The 22,934-nt window shown below is 50.3% G+C and overlaps 1 protein-coding gene and 1 long non-coding RNA gene across 2 annotated transcripts in view; one reads left to right on the top strand and one right to left on the bottom strand.

Moving 5' to 3' along the window:
* Window positions 1-11,236, bottom strand: part of FCHSD2 (FCH and double SH3 domains 2) — a 179,300-nt gene extending 168,064 nt beyond the window's left edge. Inside the window, exons 1-2 of the mRNA XM_087965948.1 lie at window positions 11,033-11,236; window positions 1,009-1,106 (exon numbers count right to left, since the gene is read on the bottom strand). Coding sequence (XP_087822074.1) covers window positions 1,009-1,106; window positions 11,033-11,053 — 119 coding nt within the window. The 5' untranslated portion in view covers window positions 11,054-11,236. The remainder of the gene's footprint in view (window positions 1-1,008; window positions 1,107-11,032) is intronic.
* LOC148130344 (uncharacterized) overlaps window positions 1-22,934 on the top strand; it is a 469,114-nt gene that overhangs the window by 389,569 nt on the left and 56,611 nt on the right. The gene's annotated exons all lie outside the window — the stretch shown is intronic.

The raw sequence follows: 22,934 nt of genomic DNA, 5'->3' as shown, positions 1-22,934 counted from the left end.
TTAGGCGAACTTTGCCGCGTTTTACAGACTTTCTTGCCACGGTTTTTAAGGGAGTCACGGCAGCTGTTCGGTTAGTAACATGGTTGTTAAGCGAATCTGGCTTTCCCCACTGACTTTGCTTGTCAGTGACCCCCAGACACTGCGACCGTCATAAATATGAGTCTGAATCTTGATCACGTAACCATAGGGATGCCGTAACAGTCGGAAGCATAAGTCGCTTTCCGTGCCGTTGTAACTTTGAATGATCGCTAAGTGAACTGTTGTAAGTCAAGGGCTTACAGCCATTTCTTGAGTCACAACAGCACTGCAAAACGTGGCTGATGACCAGTCCCCCCACTTACGACCAGCACAACATCGCCATGGTCCCGTGATCAAAATTCAGAAGTGTGGCAAGTGACTCATATTTATGACGTGATCCCCTTATGTGACCTCCTGACAAGCAAAGTCAACGGGGAAAGCCAGACTCACTTAGCGACCGTGTTCCTAACTTAACAACCGTGGCAAGAAAAGTCGTAAAATGGGGCAAAACTCAAGTCAATCTCTCGCTTAGCAACAGCAAATTTTGGGCTGTTGGCATAAGTCGAGGAGTCCCGGTCATTTATAAAATTCCTTGGTTTTTTTTTTTTATCTTGCTGATTTTTTTCTCAAAAGCCAATATGCAGAACGACCAATTCTGGCCCCCCTTTTTTTTCCGAGGCGAAACTGTGGAGAATCTGACTCGTTTTTAAGAGTCCCCAAAAACCTCGACCCTTTTGGACGCTTCGCCTCCCATTCTTTTCTTGCAACTTGGGGGAGAGAAAAAAACCACATGCATTGTGTTAGTCGCCGTTATCACTTCCAGCTGTGGCGAGGCCTTCGCGAAGTTGGAAAGGCAGGAAATCTTAAAAGGAAATTCCATCAGTTCCTGCCATTTTGTAAACCCCCAAACTGTTGTTCCAAAAAAGGAGCTCTGAGAAGCGGGTTTTAGGGAAGGGAAAATGTCACTGTTATTTTATTTTTATTTTTTACCTCATGTCTTCAAGTAAGTCGCATTCTGCCTGATGCTTTGCTTGAAGTTTTGTCATCTGCTCGGCCTGGATGAGTTTCAGCTCTTGGGTGATTTTCACCTAAAAGGGGAAGAAAATGTACTCTTTTAAAAATATTTTTTTTTCCTGCAATGTCTTTCTTGTTTAATACTGTAAAGCAAGGGTCTTCAAACTTGGCAGGTTTAAGACTTGTGGACTTCAACTCCCAGAATCCCTGAGCTAACGTGACTGGAGGAGGAATTCTGGGAGTTGAAGTCCACAAAGTCTTCAAGCTGTCAAGTTTGAAGACCCCTGATCTACAGTATCAATCTCCATCTCCATCCACCATCTATCTATTGATCTAGTCTGTCTGTCTGTCTAATGTGTCTACGTCTGTCTGTCTACCTAATCTAAAGGTCTTCAAACTTGGCAGCTTTAAGACTTGTGGACTTCAACTCCCAGGATTCCTGAGCTAACATGACTGGAGGGGGAATTCTGGGAGTTGAAGTCCACAAAGTCTTCAAGCTGTCAAGTTTGAAGACCTCTGCTAGAAAGGCTGTAAGTCAGGTTTTCCCAATCTTAGCCATGGTTAAGACCCTGGACTTCAACTCCCAGAATTCCCCAGCCAGCATGGCTGGCTGGGAAATTCTGGGAGTTGAAGTCCAGGATGTCTTAATGTGGTTCAGGCTGGAAATCCTTGCGTGTTAAGTGTTAACTGGAGACTAAAACATATGAAGAACGGTTGCAGGAACTGGGCCTGGCTAGTCTAGGGAAGAGAAGGACCAGGGGAGACAGGAGAGCAGCCTTCCAATACCTGAGGGGCTGCCACAGAGAGGAGGAAGGGGTCATTTTCCAAAGCACCCGAAGGCCAGACAAGGACATTGAACAAGGAGAGATTCAACCTGGAAATAAGGAGAAACTTTCTGACAGCGAGAACAATCAACCCATGGGACAGAAGTTGCCTTCAGAGGTTGTGGGAGCTTCGTCCCTGGAGGCTTTCAAGAAGAGACTGGACTGCCATCTGTCAGGAATGGTGTAGGGTCTCCTGCTTGGGCGGGGGGCTGGACTAGATGACCTACAAGGTCCCTTCCAGCTCTGATTATCTGTTTATCTGTTAAGTGATAGACCTTTAAACTTTACACTCACAATTGGGACGAGAATTCCCTTTGCTAAACAAGACGGCCGTTAAGTGAATCAGCCTGAACTGACAACCTTTTAATGGCCGTTAAGCAAATCACACAAGTTGTTAAGTGAATCCAGCTTCCTTTTCTCGGTTTTGCCAGTCAGAAACTGCCTTGAAGGTCACAAACGATGATGTGACTGTGGTATAAATATACATGCGTTTCGCCAAGTGCCAGCATTTTGATCATGTGGCCATGGGGATGTCATAACTGCGAGGACCAGTTGTAAGTTACTTTTTTCAGCGCCGTTGTAATGTCAATCGGTCACTATATGTAAGTCGAGGATTGCCCATTATGGCTAAACGCAGGTAGTCCTCGACTTACAACGGTTTGTTTCGTGACCAGAGTTAAAGGTGGTAATGGGAAAAAAGTGACTTATGGCCGTTTTTCGATCCTTACAACCGTCGCAGCTTCTCCCTGATCACATAATCAAAATTCAGACACTTTAATTGATTCATATTTACGACGGTCACAGTGTCCACAGGATCACGTGATTCCCCCTTTTGCGAACTTCTGATGAGCAAAGTCAACAGGAAAGGCGGATTCACTTAACAGCCATGTTGCTAAATTAACAATGGCAGTGATTCACTTAACGACGGCGGCGAGGCAGGTGGTAAAAATCGGGCAAAATTCACTCAGCGGATGTTTTCACCGAGCGACAGAAAATCCTTGGTCATAAATCGAGGACTGCACCTGCATTACGGTTCCACTACCTTACAGCTCTCATCCCCTCCTCAACCGGATCGCCATGACGTAGCTTTCTCGAAAGACAAGAAATTAACTACCGGTTCGCCTGAACTGGGGCAAACCGCTAGCAGCTCACCCCTGGTTCAAAGTTACAACAGCTTATAAATTATAACCGTGACTTATGACGGTTTTCTAGTGACAACCTTTGTAGCATCCCTGTGGTTATGTGATGAATATTCAGACGCTTAGCCACAGACTCATAGTTATGACGGTGGCAGCGTTCCAGGGTCACCTGATCCCCTTTTGTGACCTTCTGTCCAGCAAAGTCAATGGGGAAGCCCGATTCACTTAACAACCGGGCGCCTAACATATCCACTGCAGTGTTTCACTTAACAACAGAGGCAAGAAATTCACTTAAGCAGTGTTTCACTTGACAACAGAAATGTTGGGCTCAATTGTCATTTTATGTGGAGTGCTACCTGTATTGTAACACGGTGCTTATTTAAGATTGTATTTAAGATTGTATTTAAGATTTGGATGTAGTATTGCAGGCTAACTCTGCAATACGACTGCCCGCAGTTCGATCCTGACCAGCTCAAGGTTGACTCAGCCTTCCATCCATCCATCCTGCCTGCCTGCCTGCCTGCTTCTTCCTGTGATTAGAAGGGAGTATTGCAGGCTAACTCTGCCAACCGACAGCAGTTTGATCCTGACTGGCTCAAGGTTGACTCAGCCTTCCTTCCATCCAGCCAGCCAGCCAGCCTGCCTGCTTCTTCCTGTGATTAGAAGGGAGTATTGCAGGCTAACTCTGCCAACCGACAGCAGTTTGATCCTGACTGGCTCAAGGTTGACTCAGCCTTCCATCCATCCATCCTGCCTGCCTGCCTGCCTGCTTCTTCCTGTGATTAGAAGGCAGTATTGCAGGCTAACTCTGCCAACCGACAGCAGTTCGATCCTGACTGGCTCAAGGTTGACTCAGCCTTCCTTCCATCCATCCATCCATCCAGCCTGCCTGCTTCTTCCTGTGATTAGAAGGCAGTATTGCAGGCTAACTTTGCCAACTGACAGCAGTTCGATCCTGACTGGCTCAAGGTTGACTCAGCCTTCCAGCCAGCCAGCCAACCAGCCTGTCTGCTTCTTCCTGTGATTAGAAGGCAGTATTGCAGGCTAACTCTGCCAACCGACAGCAGTTCAATCCTGACTGGCTCAAGGTTGACTCAGCCTTCCTTCCATCCATCCATCCATCCATCCATCCATCCATCCATCCAGCCTGCCTGCCTGCCTGCCTGCCTGCCTTCTTCCTGTGATTAGAAGGCAGTATTGCAGGCTAACTCTGCCAACTGACAGCAGTTCGATCCTGACTGGCTCAAGGTTGACTCAGCCTTCCATCCATCCATCCATCCATCCTGCCTGCCTGCCTGCCTTCTTCCTGTGATTAGAAGGAGTATTGCAGGCTAACTCTCTGCCAACCGACAGCAGTTTGATCCTGACTGGCTCAAGGTTGACTCAGCCTTCCTTCCATCCAGCCAGCCAGCCAGCCTGCCTGCTTCTTCCTGTGATTAGAAGGGAGTATTGCAGGCTAACTCTGCCAACCGACAGCAGTTTGATCCTGACTGGCTCAAGGTTGACTCAGCCTTCCATCCATCCAGCCAGCCAGCCAGCCTGCCTGCTTCTTCCTGTGATTAGAAGGGAGTATTGCAGGCTAACTCTGCCAACCGACAGCAGTTTGATCCTGACTGGCTCAAGGTTGACTCAGCCTTCCATCCATCCATCCTGCCTGCCTGCCTGCCTGCTTCTTCCTGTGATTAGAAGGCAGTATTGCAGGCTAACTCTGCCAACCGACAGCAGTTCGATCCTGACTGGCTCAAGGTTGACTCAGCCTTCCTTCCATCCATCCATCCATCCAGCCTGCCTGCTTCTTCCTGTGATTAGAAGGCAGTATTGCAGGCTAACTTTGCCAACTGACAGCAGTTCGATCCTGACTGGCTCAAGGTTGACTCAGCCTTCCAGCCAGCCAGCCAACCAGCCTGTCTGCTTCTTCCTGTGATTAGAAGGCAGTATTGCAGGCTAACTCTGCCAACCGACAGCAGTTCAATCCTGACTGGCTCAAGGTTGACTCAGCCTTCCTTCCATCCATCCATCCATCCATCCATCCATCCATCCAGCCTGCCTGCCTGCCTGCCTGCCTGCCTGCCTGCCTGCCTTCTTCCTGTGATTAGAAGGCAGTATTGCAGGCTAACTCTGCCAACTGACAGCAGTTCGATCCTGACTGGCTCAAGGTTGACTCAGCCTTCCATCCATCCATCCATCCATCCTGCCTGCCTGCCTGCCTTCTTCCTGTGATTAGAAGGCAGTATTGCAGGCTAACTCTGCCAACCGACAGCAGTTCGATCCTGACTGGCTCAAGGTTGACTCAGCCTTCCTTCCATCCATCCATCCATCCATCCATCCATCCATCCATCCTGCCTGCCTTCTTCCTGTGATTAGAAGGCAGTATTGCAGGCTAACTCTGCCAACCGACAGCAGTTCGATCCTGACCGGCTCAAGGTTGACTCAGCCTTCCTTCCATCCATGGAAACAGAAATGGGTTTGATCTCCCTCAGAGCTATCCCAGATGCAAAATCCCCTTGCATTATGAACGATATTGCAAGCAGCGATCGCCGTGTTCCCAAATAATCTAATACCTCCGCGGAAAAGTCACCTTCTACTCAGGTGACCTCTGCATCAGAGAAAGCCTGACTCCACTTAAAAAAGGAAACAAACTCGACAATAATTCCAGCGGGCAGGAAACACAACTTTTCAAAGGTTGTCGAGCTGTTTGGTTTTTTTTTTTCTTTTTAAAGGCAGATCAATAGAAAGAAAAGAGAAACCTTCATCCTCGCGGTGTGCTTTGCTGGAGTCAACCATCCAGACGCCATTATTTGAAGGTTAAAAGTTTATATATTAATATTTGCCGCTTCAAAGGCCCTAAATGTTGAAAAGAGCTAAATGAACGCAGGGAAACTGAAAAACAAGATCATTAATACAGAAGCAGAAGGGAAAATGGAAAAATCCCTCCAAGAGCTAATAGGAACAAGGACCCGTAATGCAGGGGTCTCCAACCTTGGCAACTTTAAGCCTGGAGGACTTCAACTCCCAGAATGCCCCAGCCAGCAAAGCTGGCTGGGGAATTCTGGGAGTTGAAGACCTCCAGGCTTAAAGTTGCCAAGGTTGGAGACCCCTGCCATAATGGATTCACAGAAGGGAAAGTACATATTAAGTATGTGTGGGTGTGGCGGGGGAATCTTAAGGACTAGCTCCTTTCCCAATTATTTTATTAACAGGCAGAAGCTCTCCCACACCCACTGAGCATTTTGAGCCCCGAGAAGCTCCCGAAAGCTGCTGCCTTTTAATTGTGTTAACTGGAAAAGGATCCATCAACACCACCTTCAGATGTTTTTTTGGCAAGGAACTCAATAACTACAGCTAGTCCTCGACTTAACGGCCACAAATTTCCGTTGCTAAGCAAGGCAAAATTGTTCACTTTTGCCCAGTTTTACCACCCCCTTTTTTTTGCCATCTTTGTTAGGTGAATCGCTACAGGTTGTTATGCAAGGAACACGGTCGTTAAGTGAATCCGGCTTCCCCCACCATTGGACTTTGCTCATCCGAAGGGGACTTTGCAAAAGGGGATTACGTGACACACACCCCCGCCCCCCAGGAACACCGCCACCGTCATAAATACGAGTCAGTTGTCAAGCATCTGAATTTTGATCAGGGGTCCCCCCCCCCATGGATGCAGTGACAGTCGTAAATGTAAAAAAAAAACGGCCGTTGGTCACTTTTTCCCAGCCCCGTTGCAACTTTGAACGGTCCTTCAAGGAACAGTTTGTAAGTTGAGGACAACCTGCAATCCATCAATGCCAAAATGTGCGTTGTTGCCCCAAATGAAAATGCCCATTTTTAACAGATTGGTTGTGTAATCCTTTGCTCCCCACCCACCCACCGGTCGAGGAAATCGTTCAGTTTGCCCCAGGTAGAAACCTCCTAGTCTACTGAAGGTCCCATCTATTATTCTATGTTCTAAGAGGAAGGAAGGAAGGAAGGAAGGAAGGAAGGAAGGAAGGAAGGAAGGAAGGGAGGGAGGGAGGAAGGAAGGAAGGGAGGGAGTAAGTGAGTGAGTGAGTGAGTGAGGGAGAGAGAGAGAGAGAAAGAAAGAAAGAAAGAAAGAAAGAAAGAAAGAAAGAAAGAAAGAGAGAGAGAGAGAGAAGAAAGAAAGATGGGAGAAAGAAAGAAAGAAAGAAAGAAAGAAAGAAAGAAAGAAAGAAAGGAAGGAAGGAAGGAAGGAAGGAAGGAAGGAAGGAAGGAAGGAAGGAAAGAAAGAAAGAAAGAAAGAAAGAAAGAAAGAAAGAAAGAAAGAAAGAAAGAAAGAAAGAAAGAAAGGACATCTGAGTGAATCATGGATGGACAGAGGACATGCCTGGTTTAAGGAAAAGAAGGATGGCGGGACATGATAGCAGTCTTCCAATATCTCCGAGCTTGCCACAAAGAAGAGATATAAAAAAGAGGTTGAGACTCTAGAAAAAGGCAGAGAAGAGCAACCAGGATGATGAGGGGACTGGAGGCTAAAACCTACGATGGACGGTTGCAGGAACTGGGCCTGGCTAGTCTAGGGAAGGGAAGGACCAGGGGAGACATGATAGGGGTCTTCCAATATTTGAGGGGCTGCCACAGGGAGGAAGGGGTCAAGCTATTTTCTAAAGCGCCTGTAGGCAGACAAGGAACAATGGGTGGACACTGAACAAGGAGAGATTCAACCTGGAAATAAGGAGGAATTTTCTGACAGGGAGAACCATCAACCCATGGAACAGAAGTTGCCTTCAGAAGTTGTGGGAGCTTCATCCCTGGAGGCTTTCAAGAAGAGACTGGACTTCCCTGTGTCAGAAATGGTGTAGGGTCCTCCCGCTTGGGCAAGGGGTTGGACTAGATGACCTACAAAGTCCTTTCCAACTCTGATTATCTGTTATTTGTTATCGTCCAGGTTTCAATTAGATCTACAGGCTCACTGGGGTCCAAAGTCACAGTGTGGGAATCCAGATTAGAAAGATGCTCTAAAAATGGCATTTTGAAAAACTTTTTTTTCTGCAACAACCGAGGGCGCGTTCACAATGTTCTATATATAGGAGGGGAAAGCCCAACCATTTTTGTATTTGAGAGAAGAACCAAAACCAGGTGGGAAACATAGGAAAACAAAGCTGGCTGAGTCATTCAGAAGCCTTCAGAAGTTGTGGGTCTTCCCAACACTGAATAGAATAACAGAGTTGGAAGGAACCTTGGAGGTCTTCTAGTCCAACCCCCTGCCTAGCAGGCAGGAAACCCTACACCACTTCAGACAAAGGGTTATTGGAGGCTTTTAAGGAGAGACCGGACAGCCACTTGCCTTTGAGTGAGGGGTTGGACTAGAAGACCTCCCAGGTCCCTTCCAACTTTCTTACAGATAGTCCTCGACTTACAACAGTTCATTTGGTGGCCAAAGTTACAACAGCACTGGAAAAAAAGTGACTTATGACCATTTTTCACCCTTACGACCGTTGCAGCCTCCCTGTGGTCACATCATCAAACGCTTGGCAACTGGCTCCTATTTATGACGGTCGGAGAGTCCCAGGGTTACGTGATCAATCCCCTTTTTTCGACCTTCTGGCAAGCAATGAAAAACCCAGATTCACTTAATGACTATGTTACTGCTTTCATAAATGCAATGATTCCCTTAACGACCATGGCAAGAAAACTTGTAAAATGGGGCAAAAAATCACTTTAAGAAATGCTTTCACTTAAGCACTGTAAGTTTTGGGCTCAACTGGTGGTCGTAGCTCAAGGACTATCTTGCGTTATCAGCTATGAATGGAGCCAAGAAAGAGCGAAACCATCCCAAGGAGAGGGCGGGGGAGGCTTAATTTTCACAACCACAACAAAAATCCACCCTGTAAGTTTCTTTCTTTTTTAAAAAAAACAGAAAGGCTAAACTTGTTTTTATTTTTTTCATCCAAACAGGCCAGGATAGAAATGTCCGCAAGCCAATCTCATCCTCCTTCCAACCTCTGAAACTCAAGCAGGGTCAGAGCAGCGACCCATTCAAACAACCAGGGGGAAATAAACCTAACCGCCTGGGCTGAGCCGACCCGCGCTAAACAAACCCCAATCTCGGGCACTTCATGGATGAGCCTCATCCTCCTTTGCCCCTCCCTTCCTCCTCCTCCCCATCGAACAGCCCAGCCTTTTGTTGACAAAAAAATAAATAAAAATTAAACCTCTTTCCCTGGTGAATTTTAGCCAGGTCTGAACACGCAGGCACACGCTGGTGTGGGTGGCTGCTGTTGTTGTTGTTTTAAACCACACACACACACACGCACAGAGTTTGTTTTACGGCCGGGGCCAAGACGGGCTGTGGGTTCCAGTTATGCAAGAGACAAGCCCCGGCTGTCTAAGTTGGTTGAATGGATAGACCTGGAGACCTACCCCCTCCCCGGGGGAGGCTTGCAAAGGGATGGGGTCTCCGGGGTCTTCATGCCTGGCTTCTCCAACCCTTCCAGAGACCCCCACCCCCTCGGCTGGTCCCTTCTTGCAACGGATGGCCGGCCAGACAGAAGCGTCCTGGCAGGCCCAAGCTTCCGTGGCTGGGACCCAAAAACAGCCTATAAATAGCCCTCCCTGCATCAAGGCCGGCCGGACAGTTCCTTCCCCCTTTTGACCCCCCAAAGAAGGAAGGCCTCGAAGCCTGGGAGGAAAATATGGGGGTCTTCAGCCCAAGGATGAATCCCCACCACCCCAGATTGGTCCCTTGGCTGTTCCCAACTCTCTTCTCGGATCAAAAAAAAACTGGGGGAACCTTTGGTGACAAGCCGGATTTGTCCTCCAGCCCCTCATCCGGCTGGCTGAGGATGATAGGCGCTGCAGTCCCCCTCCCCAACTCGGAAAGCCCCCCAGGTGGGGAAAGTGGCCTGAGCTGAGCCAAGTTTCCAATCCTGGCTGGCTCTACTCCGGCTCCTTTCTGGGAGGAGGGAAGGGGGGGTTGCCAGGACCACCACCACCAACCCCTCTCCAGCAAGCAGCGTCTTCTTCCACCGGAGCCCCAGCAGGCTTGCCTTTTGAACCAAGGGGCTGTGTTCCCCCACAAGGTCTCCTGGAACATGGGAACCCCCTAAGTCTCCGGGTCAGGTCAGGGTTCCGGTTTTCTTGGAAGAGGCATCCTTTCAGTTTGGGGGAGGAGGGGAGGGTCGGCAGAGCAGCCTCAAGCAAGCCCATCTTGAAAGCCTTTCCCTCCACATGATCCCTCTCCCCAGCCTCTGCAGACCCTGCAAAACCCCTTCCCCAGGGAGACACGCTTCCTGCAGCCCCCCAAGTCCCCCTCCTCCTCCATGCAGCCCCCAAGCTGTCGCCTCCAACCTGCAGCTCACCCAAGCCTCCTCCATGCAGCCCCCAAAACCCCTCCTCCGCCTTGCAACCTCCCTCTTCATCCATGCAGCCCCCAAACCCTCCTCCGCCTTGCAACCTCCTCTTCATCCATGCAGCCCCCAAACCCCTCCTCCCCTTGCAATCCCCAAGCCCCTTCCCCCTCCATACAGCCCCCCAAAACCCTCTTCTTCCATGCAGCCCCAAGCCCCCACTCCTCCTCCCCATGCAGCCCCCAACCCCCTTCTCCTCCATGCAGCCCCCAAAACCTCTCCTCTGCCTTGCAACCCCCAAGTCCCCCTCCTCCTGCATACAGCCCCCAAACCCCTCTCCTTCCATGAAGCCCCCAAGCCCCTCCTCCAATCTGCAGCCCCCGAAAACCCCTCCTCCTCCCTGCAGCCGCAAGCCCCCTCCTCCTCCTTTGCAGCCCCCAAACCCCTTCTCCAACCTGCGGCTCCCCGAAACCCTCTCCTCCGCCTTGCAACCCCCAAGTCCCCTCCTCCGCCTTACAGCCCCCTCCTCCATGCAGCCCCCAAGCCCCTTCGACGCCCCCACCCCACCCAGACCCCCCACCCCGCGGAGCTCCCCCGACACCCCCTCCCGCCTCTCCCGATCGCCGGCCGGATCGTTTCCCCCTCCTGGGAAGCCGCCAGCGCCGTGGGAAGACCCGGCATCCCGCTCCTCCGCTGGGCAATCCCCCCGCCTCCGGACCCTCGCCGCCTCCCCGCTCACCTTCCTCGGCGGAGGCTGCATGGCGGCGGCGGCGGCGGCGGGGCCGCTCTCGGCCTCCACATCAATCCTTCCCCGCCCGGGACGGCGACGGCAACGGCCAGGCGGGCGGCGGGGGCGACGCCGGGCCGGGCCGGGCTCCGATGCTGCGGCTGCAGCGGCGGCGGCGCGGAGGCAGACGAGCGGAGGGGCGTGGCCGGGAGGCGTGGCCCGGACGGAGGAGGGGGCGGATCCCTGGCGCCGCCCGGCCTCCTCGCAGCCAACGGGGCGGGGGAGGCGGGGGCGTGCCCGCGCGTGCGCAGGCGAGGCCTCGGGGAAACCGCGCGAGACTTCTTTCTGGGCATGCCTTTCCCCCGCCCCCGAAAAAAAAAAAAAGAAAAAAAGCCCGCGCTTTTTTACGCGCTTCATCTTCCCTCAGGGTCAGAATAGAGCTGGAAGGGACCTCGGAGGTCATCTAGTCCAGCCCCCTTGCTCAGGCAGGAAAGAAACCCCCGCCATGTGCCATTTGAGGCAAATGGCTGCCCTGTTCTTCTCTTTAAAAACCTCCAGTGGTGGAGCACCCACAACTTCTTTGAGGGAAGTTATTCAGAAGGACAAGAGTTGAAAGGGACCTTGGAGGTCATCTAGTCCGGCCTCCTGCTCAGGCAGGAGATCCTACACCATTTCAGACAGATTTCTTCTTAAAAACCTCCAGTGTTGGAGCACCCACAACTTCTGGTGGCAAGCCGTGCCACTGGTTAATAACTGGGAGTCGAAAGCTATAACGGGATTTTCACACACACACACACACACACCCCCATTACCCTGCCGGCTTTCAATTCCCCACCTCGCGTAACGTGTAAATGCTGACGCGCGTCAGTCACCCTGAGGGAGGTTGCACTTTTTTTTTTTAATACTATTACTCCGGCCGTTCCCATTTGCCCCGGGAGATGAATTAAATGTATTTATAACGGTTAATTAGGGGGTTCCTTTTTTAATTAAAGACAGTAAAACGAGGGCATTTACTCGCTCCGCGCTGTCGACGCGTGACAGGGCGCGCGAGGGAGGCGGGGCTTGAGGGAAGCCAATCGAAACGGGCGGCTCGCAAGCCGGGCCACGCCCCCCGACAAGGCTCCGCCTTTCTATTGGGTGCCGCCCCTCTGGGCTGGTTCGCCCAGGACGAACGGATGGCGCTCCTAGTCGCTGCTGCCCCCTGGCGGCGACGCCCAGCACGGGGCGGCGTGCCGTTTTTCTCCATCCTGCTAAACAGGGTTGTTTTAATCGTGGTTTGTATAATAAGCCACCAAAAAGCTGGGTTGTGGCCCGATTAAACCCTGAATTGCGAACGGCAGCTGTCCCTTCCGTAAGTACGTGAAGCCATAAGCAAGGATATTTCTTGCATTAATTATTTGGCTGTTCATAGTTGCAATTCAATCAATCAGAATAGAGCTGGAAGGGACTTTGGAGGTCATCTAGTCCAACAACACTCCCCCCCCCACAAGCAGGAGACCCTACACCATTTCTGACAGAGGGCAGTCCAGTCTCTTCTTGAAAGTTTCAAGCGATGAAGCTCCCACAATTGCAAGACTGTTAATGATTTGCAGGAATTAGCAAAATTGCCCACAAAAGCAATTGAACAAAAAACATACGGCCAGGAACTCAAATAATACAATTATAGCCATCATAAAAACAAGAAGAAAGATACTGCAGACCCAGGAGATGGACCCACTCTCTGGTGGCATCCCTAGGTGAAGGCACTTTTACAGTTGCCCACAACTGTTTTTTTTAATAGAATAGAATAGGAGAAAATAGAATACAATACAATAGAAGACAATAGAATTCTTTATTGGCCAAGTGTGATTGGACACACGAATTTGTATTGGTGCAAATGCTCTGTGTTCATAAAAAGAAAAAAAATACATTTGTCAAGAATCATGGGTATAACATTTAATAGTAGTCAAAGGGTACAAATAAGCAATCAAACCATATTAGGAAGCATAATAATAAGCGATCAAATGAAATTATACTAGTAAACAGTCAATTAAAAATCATAAGGATACAAGCAACAAGGGTTACAGTCATACAGTCACAAGTGAGAGGGGATGGGGGATAAGGAGTGATGAGAAAATTAATAGTAATAGTAGTGCAGACTTTGTAATAGTTGGACAGTGTGGAGGGAATTATTTGTTTAGCAGAGGGGGAATCATTTGCAGGAATTAGCAAAATTGCCCACAAAAGCAATTGAACAAAAAACATTCAGCCAGGAACTCAATACAATTATAGCCATCATAAAAACAAGAAGAAAGATACTGAAGACCCAGGAGATGGACGCACTCTCAGGTGGCATCCCCTAGGTGAAGGCATCCTGCAAATCATTTAGTTCAGGGGGAAAAACTCCCCTTGTGTCTAGTTGTTCTGGTGTGCAGTGCTCTACAGCGTCATTTTGAGGGAAGGAGTTGAAACAGTTTATGTCCGGGATGTGAGGGGTTTGACTTACAACCACAATTGAGCCCAAATTTTTTGTTGCTGAGCGAGACAGTTGTTGAGTGATTTTCATCCCATTTTATGACCTTTCTTCCCTTAGTCCAAGTGAATCCCTGCGGTTGTTAAGTTAGGAACATGGCTGTTAAGTGAATCCCTCCCACTATCCTAAAGCCCAAACTGGATCCTAACCCTTTATAAACTCTTCTGCTAGTCCCAAAGGTGCTTTTTCTCCTTGAAAATGTTTCGCTCCTCATCCAAGAAGCTTCGTCAGTTCTTCTTAGATGGGAAGCAAAACGTTTTCAGTGAAACCAACCAAGAAATTCCAGTTGCCTTTTGGAAAAAGCATTTCCTGTGACCGGGATGATTGAGAATCTCCATATATCTTTCAGCCAGTGTTGTCAAGGGGAGCAAATATCAACAGAAGTGGGTGCATCTCTGACCAGTTTGGGAATAGACTTCTTCACAAACTTTCATGATAGTTTTGGTAAGGGTTGGTAACCTCTCTGTCAACACTATCATGAAAGTTTTGCTGATAGAAACCCCTCTGTTTCAAAGGCTTATTTTATTTATTTATTTTATTGATTTATTTGTCAATCGCTTACAAGATAATAGGTATAAGTATAAACATGAGTAAAAATACAGGAAATAGGTAGGAATAATTGGGGACAAGAGGACAGGGACAGTAGGCACGATGGTGTACTTATGCACCCCCCTTACAGACCTCTTAGGAATGGTTATTCTCTCCCTTCCTTTCTCTCCTCCCTCCATTCTTTTCTTTCCTTCCTTCCTTCCTTCCTTCCTTCCTTCCTTTTATTTTTTATTTTATTTATTTATTTGATTTGTCAATCACTTACAAGATAATAGGTATAAGTATAAACATGAGTAAGAATACAGGAAATAGGTAGGAATAAATGGGGACAATAGGACAGGGACGGGAGGCATGATGGTGTACTTACAGACCTCTTAGGAATGGGGTGAGGTCAATAGTGGCTAGTTTGAGGTTAAAGGAGTGGGGGGGTTAGAGGATGTAACAACAGAGTCAGGTAGTGCATTCCAGGCATGACCACTCGGTTGCTAAAGTAATACTTCCTGCAATCAAGTTTGGAGCAGTTTACATTGAGTTTGTATCGGTTGTGTGCTCTTGTATTGTTGCGGTGGAAGCTGAAGTAGTCATTGACTGGTAGGACATTGTAGCAGATAATTTTGTGTCCTACCACTTAAGTCCAACTGTAGGCGACGTAGTTCAAGGTTGTCCAAGGCCAAATCTCATGCCTGGTGGTGTAGGGCAGGGGTCCCCAACCACCGGTCCGCGGACCGGTACCGGTCCATGGAACAAGTCCTACCGGGCCGCTGGTTGCTGAGTGCCGCCATCTTTTTTTGATGAAAAAGTGCTTCCGGTGAGCTTTTCCGGGTAGAAAGCTCACCGGAAGCACTTTTTCATCAAAAAAAGATGGCGGCACCCAGCTAATGCCGGTACCGGGCCGCACCATAAAAAAGGTTGGGGATACCGGGCCGTGGCATAAGAAAGGTTGGGGATCACTGGTGATATAGGGTATTCTGTTGTGAGCAGAAGAGTGGAGAACTCTTCTCGTGAAATACTTCTGGACTCGCTCGATTGTATTAATGTCCGATATACAGTGCGTATTCCAGACGGAAGAGCTGTATTTGAGTATCGGTCTAGCAAAGGTTTTGTATGCTCTAGTTAGCAATTCGATATTTCCGGAGCAAAATATTCCGGAGCGGATATTTCCTTGTGGAAGGTGGCATCTTCATCGAATTCAAGGCGGCTCAGGCTTCGGTGGGAGATTTTCAGGAATCATTCGGTGGCATGGGAGTGAGACGCTGAGGAATGTCAGAGTGTTTGCAGCGTGACTACTATTGTGAGACAACCCAGGAGCACAACCCAGAGCCTTTGTCTTTTAACAGTGGTTTGTATGCAAGACTGCTATATACATAAATATACAGTATGTGTTTAGGCACATACCAGGCAAGCAATCATTCTTCATTACTCTGCACTGAGAACTACAATGGAGATAGAACACAAGGAGAGAGAGAGAGGAGAGAGAGAGGCGGCCCTCCCATGGCTGTCCTTATATAGACAGCTTCTTAAAGTGGCAATAACCCCACTGACTCATTCTCATTGCATCAGCATTTAAAGCAGCCTTACAACAGCTGGCCAGCTATTAAATCAACACCTTAACAAGGAAACAGTACAGAAGAAGGGTGTACAGTAATTCATGACCGTAATATCATCGCACTGATGGTGTTACCTAGTTAGGTGATGAACGGCTGCAAGAAAACAACCAAGCTTAGACAGCATCAAAGACCCCAGAGTCCTCCTCCTCTTCTTCCTCCTTTTCTTCTTCTTCTTCCTCCTCCTCCTCCTGCTTCCTCTTCCTCTTCCACTCTTCTTCTAGTCCCACCTTAGGCATGAAAGCCAGCTGGGTGACTTTGGGCCAATCATCAGGAGACAGTGAGTTCTAGTCCCGCCTGAGGCATGAAAGCCGGTTGGGTGACTTTGGGCCAATCACCAGGAGACTGGGAGTTCTAGTCCTGCCTTAGGCATGAAAGCCAGCTGGGTGACTCTGGGCCAATCACCAAGAGATGGTGAGTTCTAGTCCCGCCTTAGGCATGAAAGCCAGCTGGGTGACTTTGGGCCAATCATCAGGAGACAATGAGTTCTAGTCCCGCCTGAGGCATGAAAGCCGGTTGGGTGACTTTGGGCCAATCACCAGGAGACTGGGAGTTCTAGTCCCGCCTTAGGCATGAAAGCCAGCTGGGTGACTCTGGGCCAATCACCAGGAGACGGTGAGTTCTAGTCCCACCTTAGGCATGAAAGCCAGCTGGGTGACTTTGGGCCAATCACCAAGAGATGGTGAGTTCTAGTCCCGCCTTAGGCATGAAAGCCAGCTGGGTGACTTTGGGCCAATCATCAGGAGACAATGAGTTCTAGTCCCACCTGAGGCATGAAAGCCAGCTGGGTGACTTTGGGCCAATCACCAGGAGACGGTGAGTTCTAGTCCCGCCTTAGGCATGAAAGCCAGCTGGGTGACTCTGGGCCAATCACCAAGAGATGGTGAGTTCTAGTCCCGCCTTAGGCATGAAAGCCAGCTGGGTGACTTTGGGCCAATCATCAGGAGACAATGAGTTCTAGTCCCGCCTGAGGCATGAAAGCCGGTTGGGTGACTTTGGGCCAATCACCAGGAGACTGGGAGTTCTAGTCCTGCCTTAGGCATGAAAGCCAGCTGGGTGACTCTGGGCCAATCACCAGGAGACGGTGAGTTCTAGTCCCGCCTTAGGCATGAAAGCCAGCTGGGTGACTTTGGGCCAATCACCAAGAGATGGTGAGTTCTAGTCCCGCCTTAGGCATGAAAGCCAGCTGGGTGACTTTGGGCCAATCATCAGGAGACAATGAGTTCTAGTCCCACCTGAGGCATGAAAGCCAGCTGGGTGACTTTGGGCCAATCACCAGGAGACGGTGAGTTCTAGTCCCGCCTTAGGCATGAAAGCCAGCTGGGTGACTTTGGGCCAATCATCAGGAGACAATGAGTTCTAGTCCCGCCTGAGGCATGAAAGCCGTTGGGTGACTTTGGGCCAATCACCAAGAGACGGTGAGTTCTAGTCCCGCCTTAGGCATGAAAGCCAGCTGGGTGACTCTGGGCCAATCACCAGGAGACGGTGAGTTCTAGTCCCGCCTTAGGCATGAAAGCCAGCTGGGTAACTTTGGGCCAATCACCAAGAGATGGTGAGTTCTAGTCCCGCCTTAGGCATGAAAGCCAGCTGGGTGACTTTGGGCCAATCATCAGGAGACAATGAGTTCTAGTCCCGCCTGAGGCATGAAAGCCGGTTGGGTGACTTTGGGCCAATCACCAGGAGACTGGGAGTTCTAGTCCTGCCTTAGGCATGAAAGCCAGCTGGGTGACTCTGGGCCAATCACCAAGAGATGGTGAGTTCTAGTCCCGCCTTAGGCATGAAAGCCAGCTGGGTGACTTTGGGCCAATCATCAGGAGACAATGAGTTCTAGTCCCGCCTGAGGCATGAAAGCCGGTTGGGTGACTTTGGGCCAATCACCAGGAGACTGGGAGTTCTAGTCCTGCCTTAGGTATGAAAGCCAGCTGGGTGACTCTGGGCCAATCACCAGGAGACGGTGAGTTCTAGTCCCGCCTTAGGCATGAAAGCCAGCTGGGTGACTTTGGGCCAATCACCAAGAGATGGTGAGTTCTAGTCCCGCCTTAGGCATGAAAGCCAGCTGGGTGACTTTGGGCCAATCATCAGGAGACAATGAGTTCTAGTCCCACCTGAGGCATGAAAGCCAGCTGGGTGACTTTGGGCCAATCACCAGGAGACGGTGAGTTCTAGTCCCGCCTTAGGCATGAAAGCCAGCTGGGTGACTTTGGGCCAATCATCAGGAGACAATGAGTTCTAGTCCCGCCTGAGGCATGAAAGCCGGTTGGGTGACTTTGGGCCAATCACCAAGAGACGGTGAGTTCTAGTCCCGCCTTAGGCATGAAAGCCAGCTGGGTGACTCTGGGCCAATCACCAGGAGACGGTGAGTTCTAGTCCCGCCTTAGGCATGAAAGCCAGCTGGGTGACTCTGGGCCAATCACCAGGAGACGGTGAGTTCTAGTCCCGCCTTAGGCATGAAAGCCAGCTGGGTGACTTTGGGCCAATCACCAAGAGATGGTGAGTTCTAGTCCCGCCTTAGGCATGAAAGCCAGCTGGGTGACTTTGGGCCAATCACCAAGAGACGGTGAGTTCTAGTCCCGCCTTAGGCATGAAAGCCAGCTGGGTGACTCTGGGCCAATCACCAGGAGACGGTGAGTTCTAGTCCCGCCTTAGGCATGAAAGCCAGCTGGGTGGCTCTGGGCCAATCACCAGGAGACGGTGAGTTCTAGTCCCGCCTTAGGCATGAAAGCCAGCTGGGTGACTTTGGGCCAATCACCAAGAGATGGTGAGTTCTAGTCCCGCCTTAGGCATGAAAGCCAGCTGGGTGACTTTGGGCCAATCACCAGGAGACGGTGAGTTCTAGTCCCGCCTTAGGCATGAAAGCCAGCTGGGTGACTTTGGGCCAATCACCAGGAGATTGGGAGTTCTAGTCCCGTCTTAGGCATGAAAGCCAGCTGGGTGACTTTGGGCCAATCACCAGGAGATTGGGAGTTCTAGTCCCGCCTTAGGCATGAAAGCCAGCTGGGTGACTTTGGGCCAATCACCAGGAGACGGTGAGTTCTAGTCCCGCCTTTAGGCATGAAAGCCAGCTGGGTGACTTTGGGCCAATCACCAAGAGATGGTGAGTTCTAGTCCCGCCTTAGGCATGAAAGCCAGCTGGGTGACTTTGGGCCAATCATCAGGAGACAATGAGTTCTAGTCCCACCTGAGGCATGAAAGCCAGCTGGGTGACTTTGGGCCAATCACCAGGAGACGGTGAGTTCTAGTCCCGCCTTAGGCATGAAAGCCAGCTGGGTGACTCTGGGCCAATCACCAAGAGATGGTGAGTTCTAGTCCCGCCTTAGGCATGAAAGCCAGCTGGGTGACTTTGGGCCAATCATCAGGAGACAATGAGTTCTAGTCCCGCCTGAGGCATGAAAGCCGGTTGGGTGACTTTGGGCCAATCACCAGGAGACTGGGAGTTCTAGTCCTGCCTTAGGCATGAAAGCCAGCTGGGTGACTCTGGGCCAATCACCAGGAGACGGTGAGTTCTAGTCCCGCCTTAGGCATGAAAGCCAGCTGGGTGACTTTGGGCCAATCACCAAGAGATGGTGAGTTCTAGTCCCGCCTTAGGCATGAAAGCCAGCTGGGTGACTTTGGGCCAATCATCAGGAGACAATGAGTTCTAGTCCCACCTGAGGCATGAAAGCCAGCTGGGTGACTTTGGGCCAATCACCAGGAGACGGTGAGTTCTAGTCCCGCCTTAGGCATGAAAGCCAGCTGGGTGACTTTGGGCCAATCATCAGGAGACAATGAGTTCTAGTCCCGCCTGAGGCATGAAAGCCGGTTGGGTGACTTTGGGCCAATCACCAAGAGACGGTGAGTTCTAGTCCCGCCTTAGGCATGAAAGCCAGCTGGGTGACTCTGGGCCAATCACCAGGAGACGGTGAGTTCTAGTCCCGCCTTAGGCATGAAAGCCAGCTGGGTAACTTTGGGCCAATCACCAAGAGATGGTGAGTTCTAGTCCCGCCTTAGGCATGAAAGCCAGCTGGGTGACTTTGGGCCAATCATCAGGAGACAATGAGTTCTAGTCCCGCCTGAGGCATGAAAGCCGGTTGGGTGACTTTGGGCCAATCACCAGGAGACTGGGAGTTCTAGTCCTGCCTTAGGCATGAAAGCCAGCTGGGTGACTCTGGGCCAATCACCAAGAGATGGTGAGTTCTAGTCCCGCCTTAGGCATGAAAGCCAGCTGGGTGACTTTGGGCCAATCATCAGGAGACAATGAGTTCTAGTCCCGCCTGAGGCATGAAAGCCGGTTGGGTGACTTTGGGCCAATCACCAGGAGACTGGGAGTTCTAGTCCTGCCTTAGGTATGAAAGCCAGCTGGGTGACTCTGGGCCAATCACCAGGAGACGGTGAGTTCTAGTCCCGCCTTAGGCATGAAAGCCAGCTGGGTGACTTTGGGCCAATCACCAAGAGATGGTGAGTTCTAGTCCCGCCTTAGGCATGAAAGCCAGCTGGGTGACTTTGGGCCAATCATCAGGAGACAATGAGTTCTAGTCCCACCTGAGGCATGAAAGCCAGCTGGGTGACTTTGGGCCAATCACCAGGAGACGGTGAGTTCTAGTCCCGCCTTAGGCATGAAAGCCAGCTGGGTGACTTTGGGCCAATCATCAGGAGACAATGAGTTCTAGTCCCGCCTGAGGCATGAAAGCCGGTTGGGTGACTTTGGGCCAATCACCAAGAGACGGTGAGTTCTAGTCCCGCCTTAGGCATGAAAGCCAGCTGGGTGACTCTGGGCCAATCACCAGGAGACGGTGAGTTCTAGTCCCGCCTTAGGCATGAAAGCCAGCTGGGTGACTCTGGGCCAATCACCAGGAGACGGTGAGTTCTAGTCCCGCCTTAGGCATGAAAGCCAGCTGGGTGACTTTGGGCCAATCACCAAGAGATGGTGAGTTCTAGTCCCGCCTTAGGCATGAAAGCCAGCTGGGTGACTTTGGGCCAATCACCAAGAGACGGTGAGTTCTAGTCCCGCCTTAGGCATGAAAGCCAGCTGGGTGACTCTGGGCCAATCACCAGGAGACGGTGAGTTCTAGTCCCGCCTTAGGCATGAAAGCCAGCTGGGTGACTCTGGGCCAATCACCAGGAGACGGTGAGTTCTAGTCCCGCCTTAGGCATGAAAGCCAGCTGGGTGACTTTGGGCCAATCACCAAGAGATGGTGAGTTCTAGTCCCGCCTTAGGCATGAAAGCCAGCTGGGTGACTTTGGGCCAATCACCAGGAGACGGTGAGTTCTAGTCCCGCCTTAGGCATGAAAGCCAGCTGGGTGACTTTGGGCCAATCACCAGGAGATTGGGAGTTCTAGTCCCGCCTTAGGCATGAAAGCCAGCTGGGTGACTTTGGGCCAATCACCAGGAGATTGGGAGTTCTAGTCCCGCCTTAGGCATGAAAGCCAGCTGGGTGACTTTGGGCCAATCACCAGGAGACGGTGAGTTCTAGTCCCGCCTTAGGCATGAAAGCCAGCTGGGGGACTTTGGGCCAATCACCAGGAGACGGTGAATTCTAGTCCCGGCTTCAGTATGAAAACCGACTAGCTTACTTTCTCTCTCTCTCTCAGCCCAACCCACCTCACAGGGTTGTTGTGGGGAAAAGAGGAAGAGGAGGAGTGTCAAGTATATATTCACACCCTTGAATCGTTTATAAGAATAATAAAGGCGGGATAAAGAAACATGTATTGAATAAATAAACGTGCTGTTGCAGAGAGATCTTTTAAGAACATGGCCAGGTAGTAGGATCACCAGGAGCCCGCCAGATGGCAGCACCTCCCAGGATTTTGGCTGGTGTTGGATCAAGTCAGCAGGGTGAGGACCCATCAAAGGTTGTGGGTTGAATTGAGAAGTCCAGAAAGACAATCTTGAAAGTGGCCGGGATCAACCACGTCTGCTATCGTTGCCAAGAAGAACAAACAACGACTTAGTCCCCAGGAAGGAAGCAATCGCAATAGCAATAGCCCTTAGACCTATATACCACTTCACAGTGCTTAACAGCCTTCTCTAAGCAGTTTACAGAGTCAGCCTCTTGCCTTCCTTCCTTCTTTCCTTCTTTCCTTCCTTCCTTCTCTCCCTCCCTCCGTTTCCTTTCCTTTCCCCTTGTTCCTTTTCCTTCCTTCTCTCCCTCCCTCCCTGTTTCCTTTCCCCTTCCTCCTTTTCCTTCCTTCCTTCCTTCCTTCCTTCCTTTTCTCCCTCCGTTTCCTTTCCTTCCTTCCTTCCTTCCTTCCTTCCTTCCTTCCTTCCTTCCTTCCTTCCTTCCTTCCTTCCTTCTCTCCCTCCCTCCGTTTCCTTTCCTTTCCCCTTCCTCCTTTTCCTTCCTTCTTTTCTCCCTCCCTGTTTCCTTTCCTTTCTCCTTCCTTCCTTCCTTCCTTCCTTCCTTCCTTCCTTCCTTCCTTCCTTTCTTCTCTCCCTCCCTCCATTTCCTTTCCTTTCCTTTCCCCTCCTTCCTTTCTTTTCTCCCTCCGTTTCCTTTCCTTTCTCCTTCGTTCCTTCCTTCGTTCCTTCCTTCCTTCCTTCCTTCCTTCCTTCTCTCCCTCCCTCCATTCCCTTTCCTTTCCCCTTCTTCCTTTTCCTTCCTTCTCTCCCTCCCTCCCCGTTTCCTTTCCCCTTCCTTCCTTCCTTTTCTCCCTCCCTGTTTCCTTTCCTTTCTCTTTCCTTCCTTCCTTCCTTCCTTCCTTCCTTCCTTCCTTCCTTCCTTCCTTCCTTCCTTCCTTCCGCCCTCTCAAGCGTTTTTTTTTTTACAGAGTCAGCCTATTTGCCCCCAACAATCTGGGTCCTCATTTTACCTACCTCGGAAGGACAGAAGGCTGAGTCAACCTTGAGCCTGGAGGGATTTGAACTGACAAATTATAGGCAGCTGGCTGCAGAAGTAGCTTGCAGTACTGCACTCTAACCATTGTGCCACCAACACCGAAGCTGGTATCTCTAGCTCATTGGGAAATAGTCTTCTTCCTCCTCTTTAGGAATCCACCTGCAGATGGCTATGGAAGAGAAATTCATTTTCAAGAACACCCTTGCTGATTCATCGAGAGGACTACAACCCCCATCGTCCCCATTGACATACCCACAGGGCATACCAGCTAGCTGCAACCCAAGGGACACTGTTCAACTGATGATAGGAACAGATACTGGGCCTGATCTTCAGCTGTAAGCTGAGAAATGCCACTTTTGCATCACTCCTCCACTCCTTGATATAATGAATAATACACACATGAGGCAGGATATTTTTTTTACACCATCATCAAATAG

Source organism: Notechis scutatus, chromosome 5 (assembly GCF_049901735.1).
Source record: "Notechis scutatus isolate UNSWTSFEM ecotype Mainland chromosome 5, rNotScu1.2, whole genome shotgun sequence".
NCBI classification, from domain to species: Eukaryota; Metazoa; Chordata; class Lepidosauria; order Squamata; family Elapidae; genus Notechis; species Notechis scutatus.
Note: the sequence above shows the minus strand (reverse complement) of the source record. Positions and strands in the feature narration are given on the sequence as shown.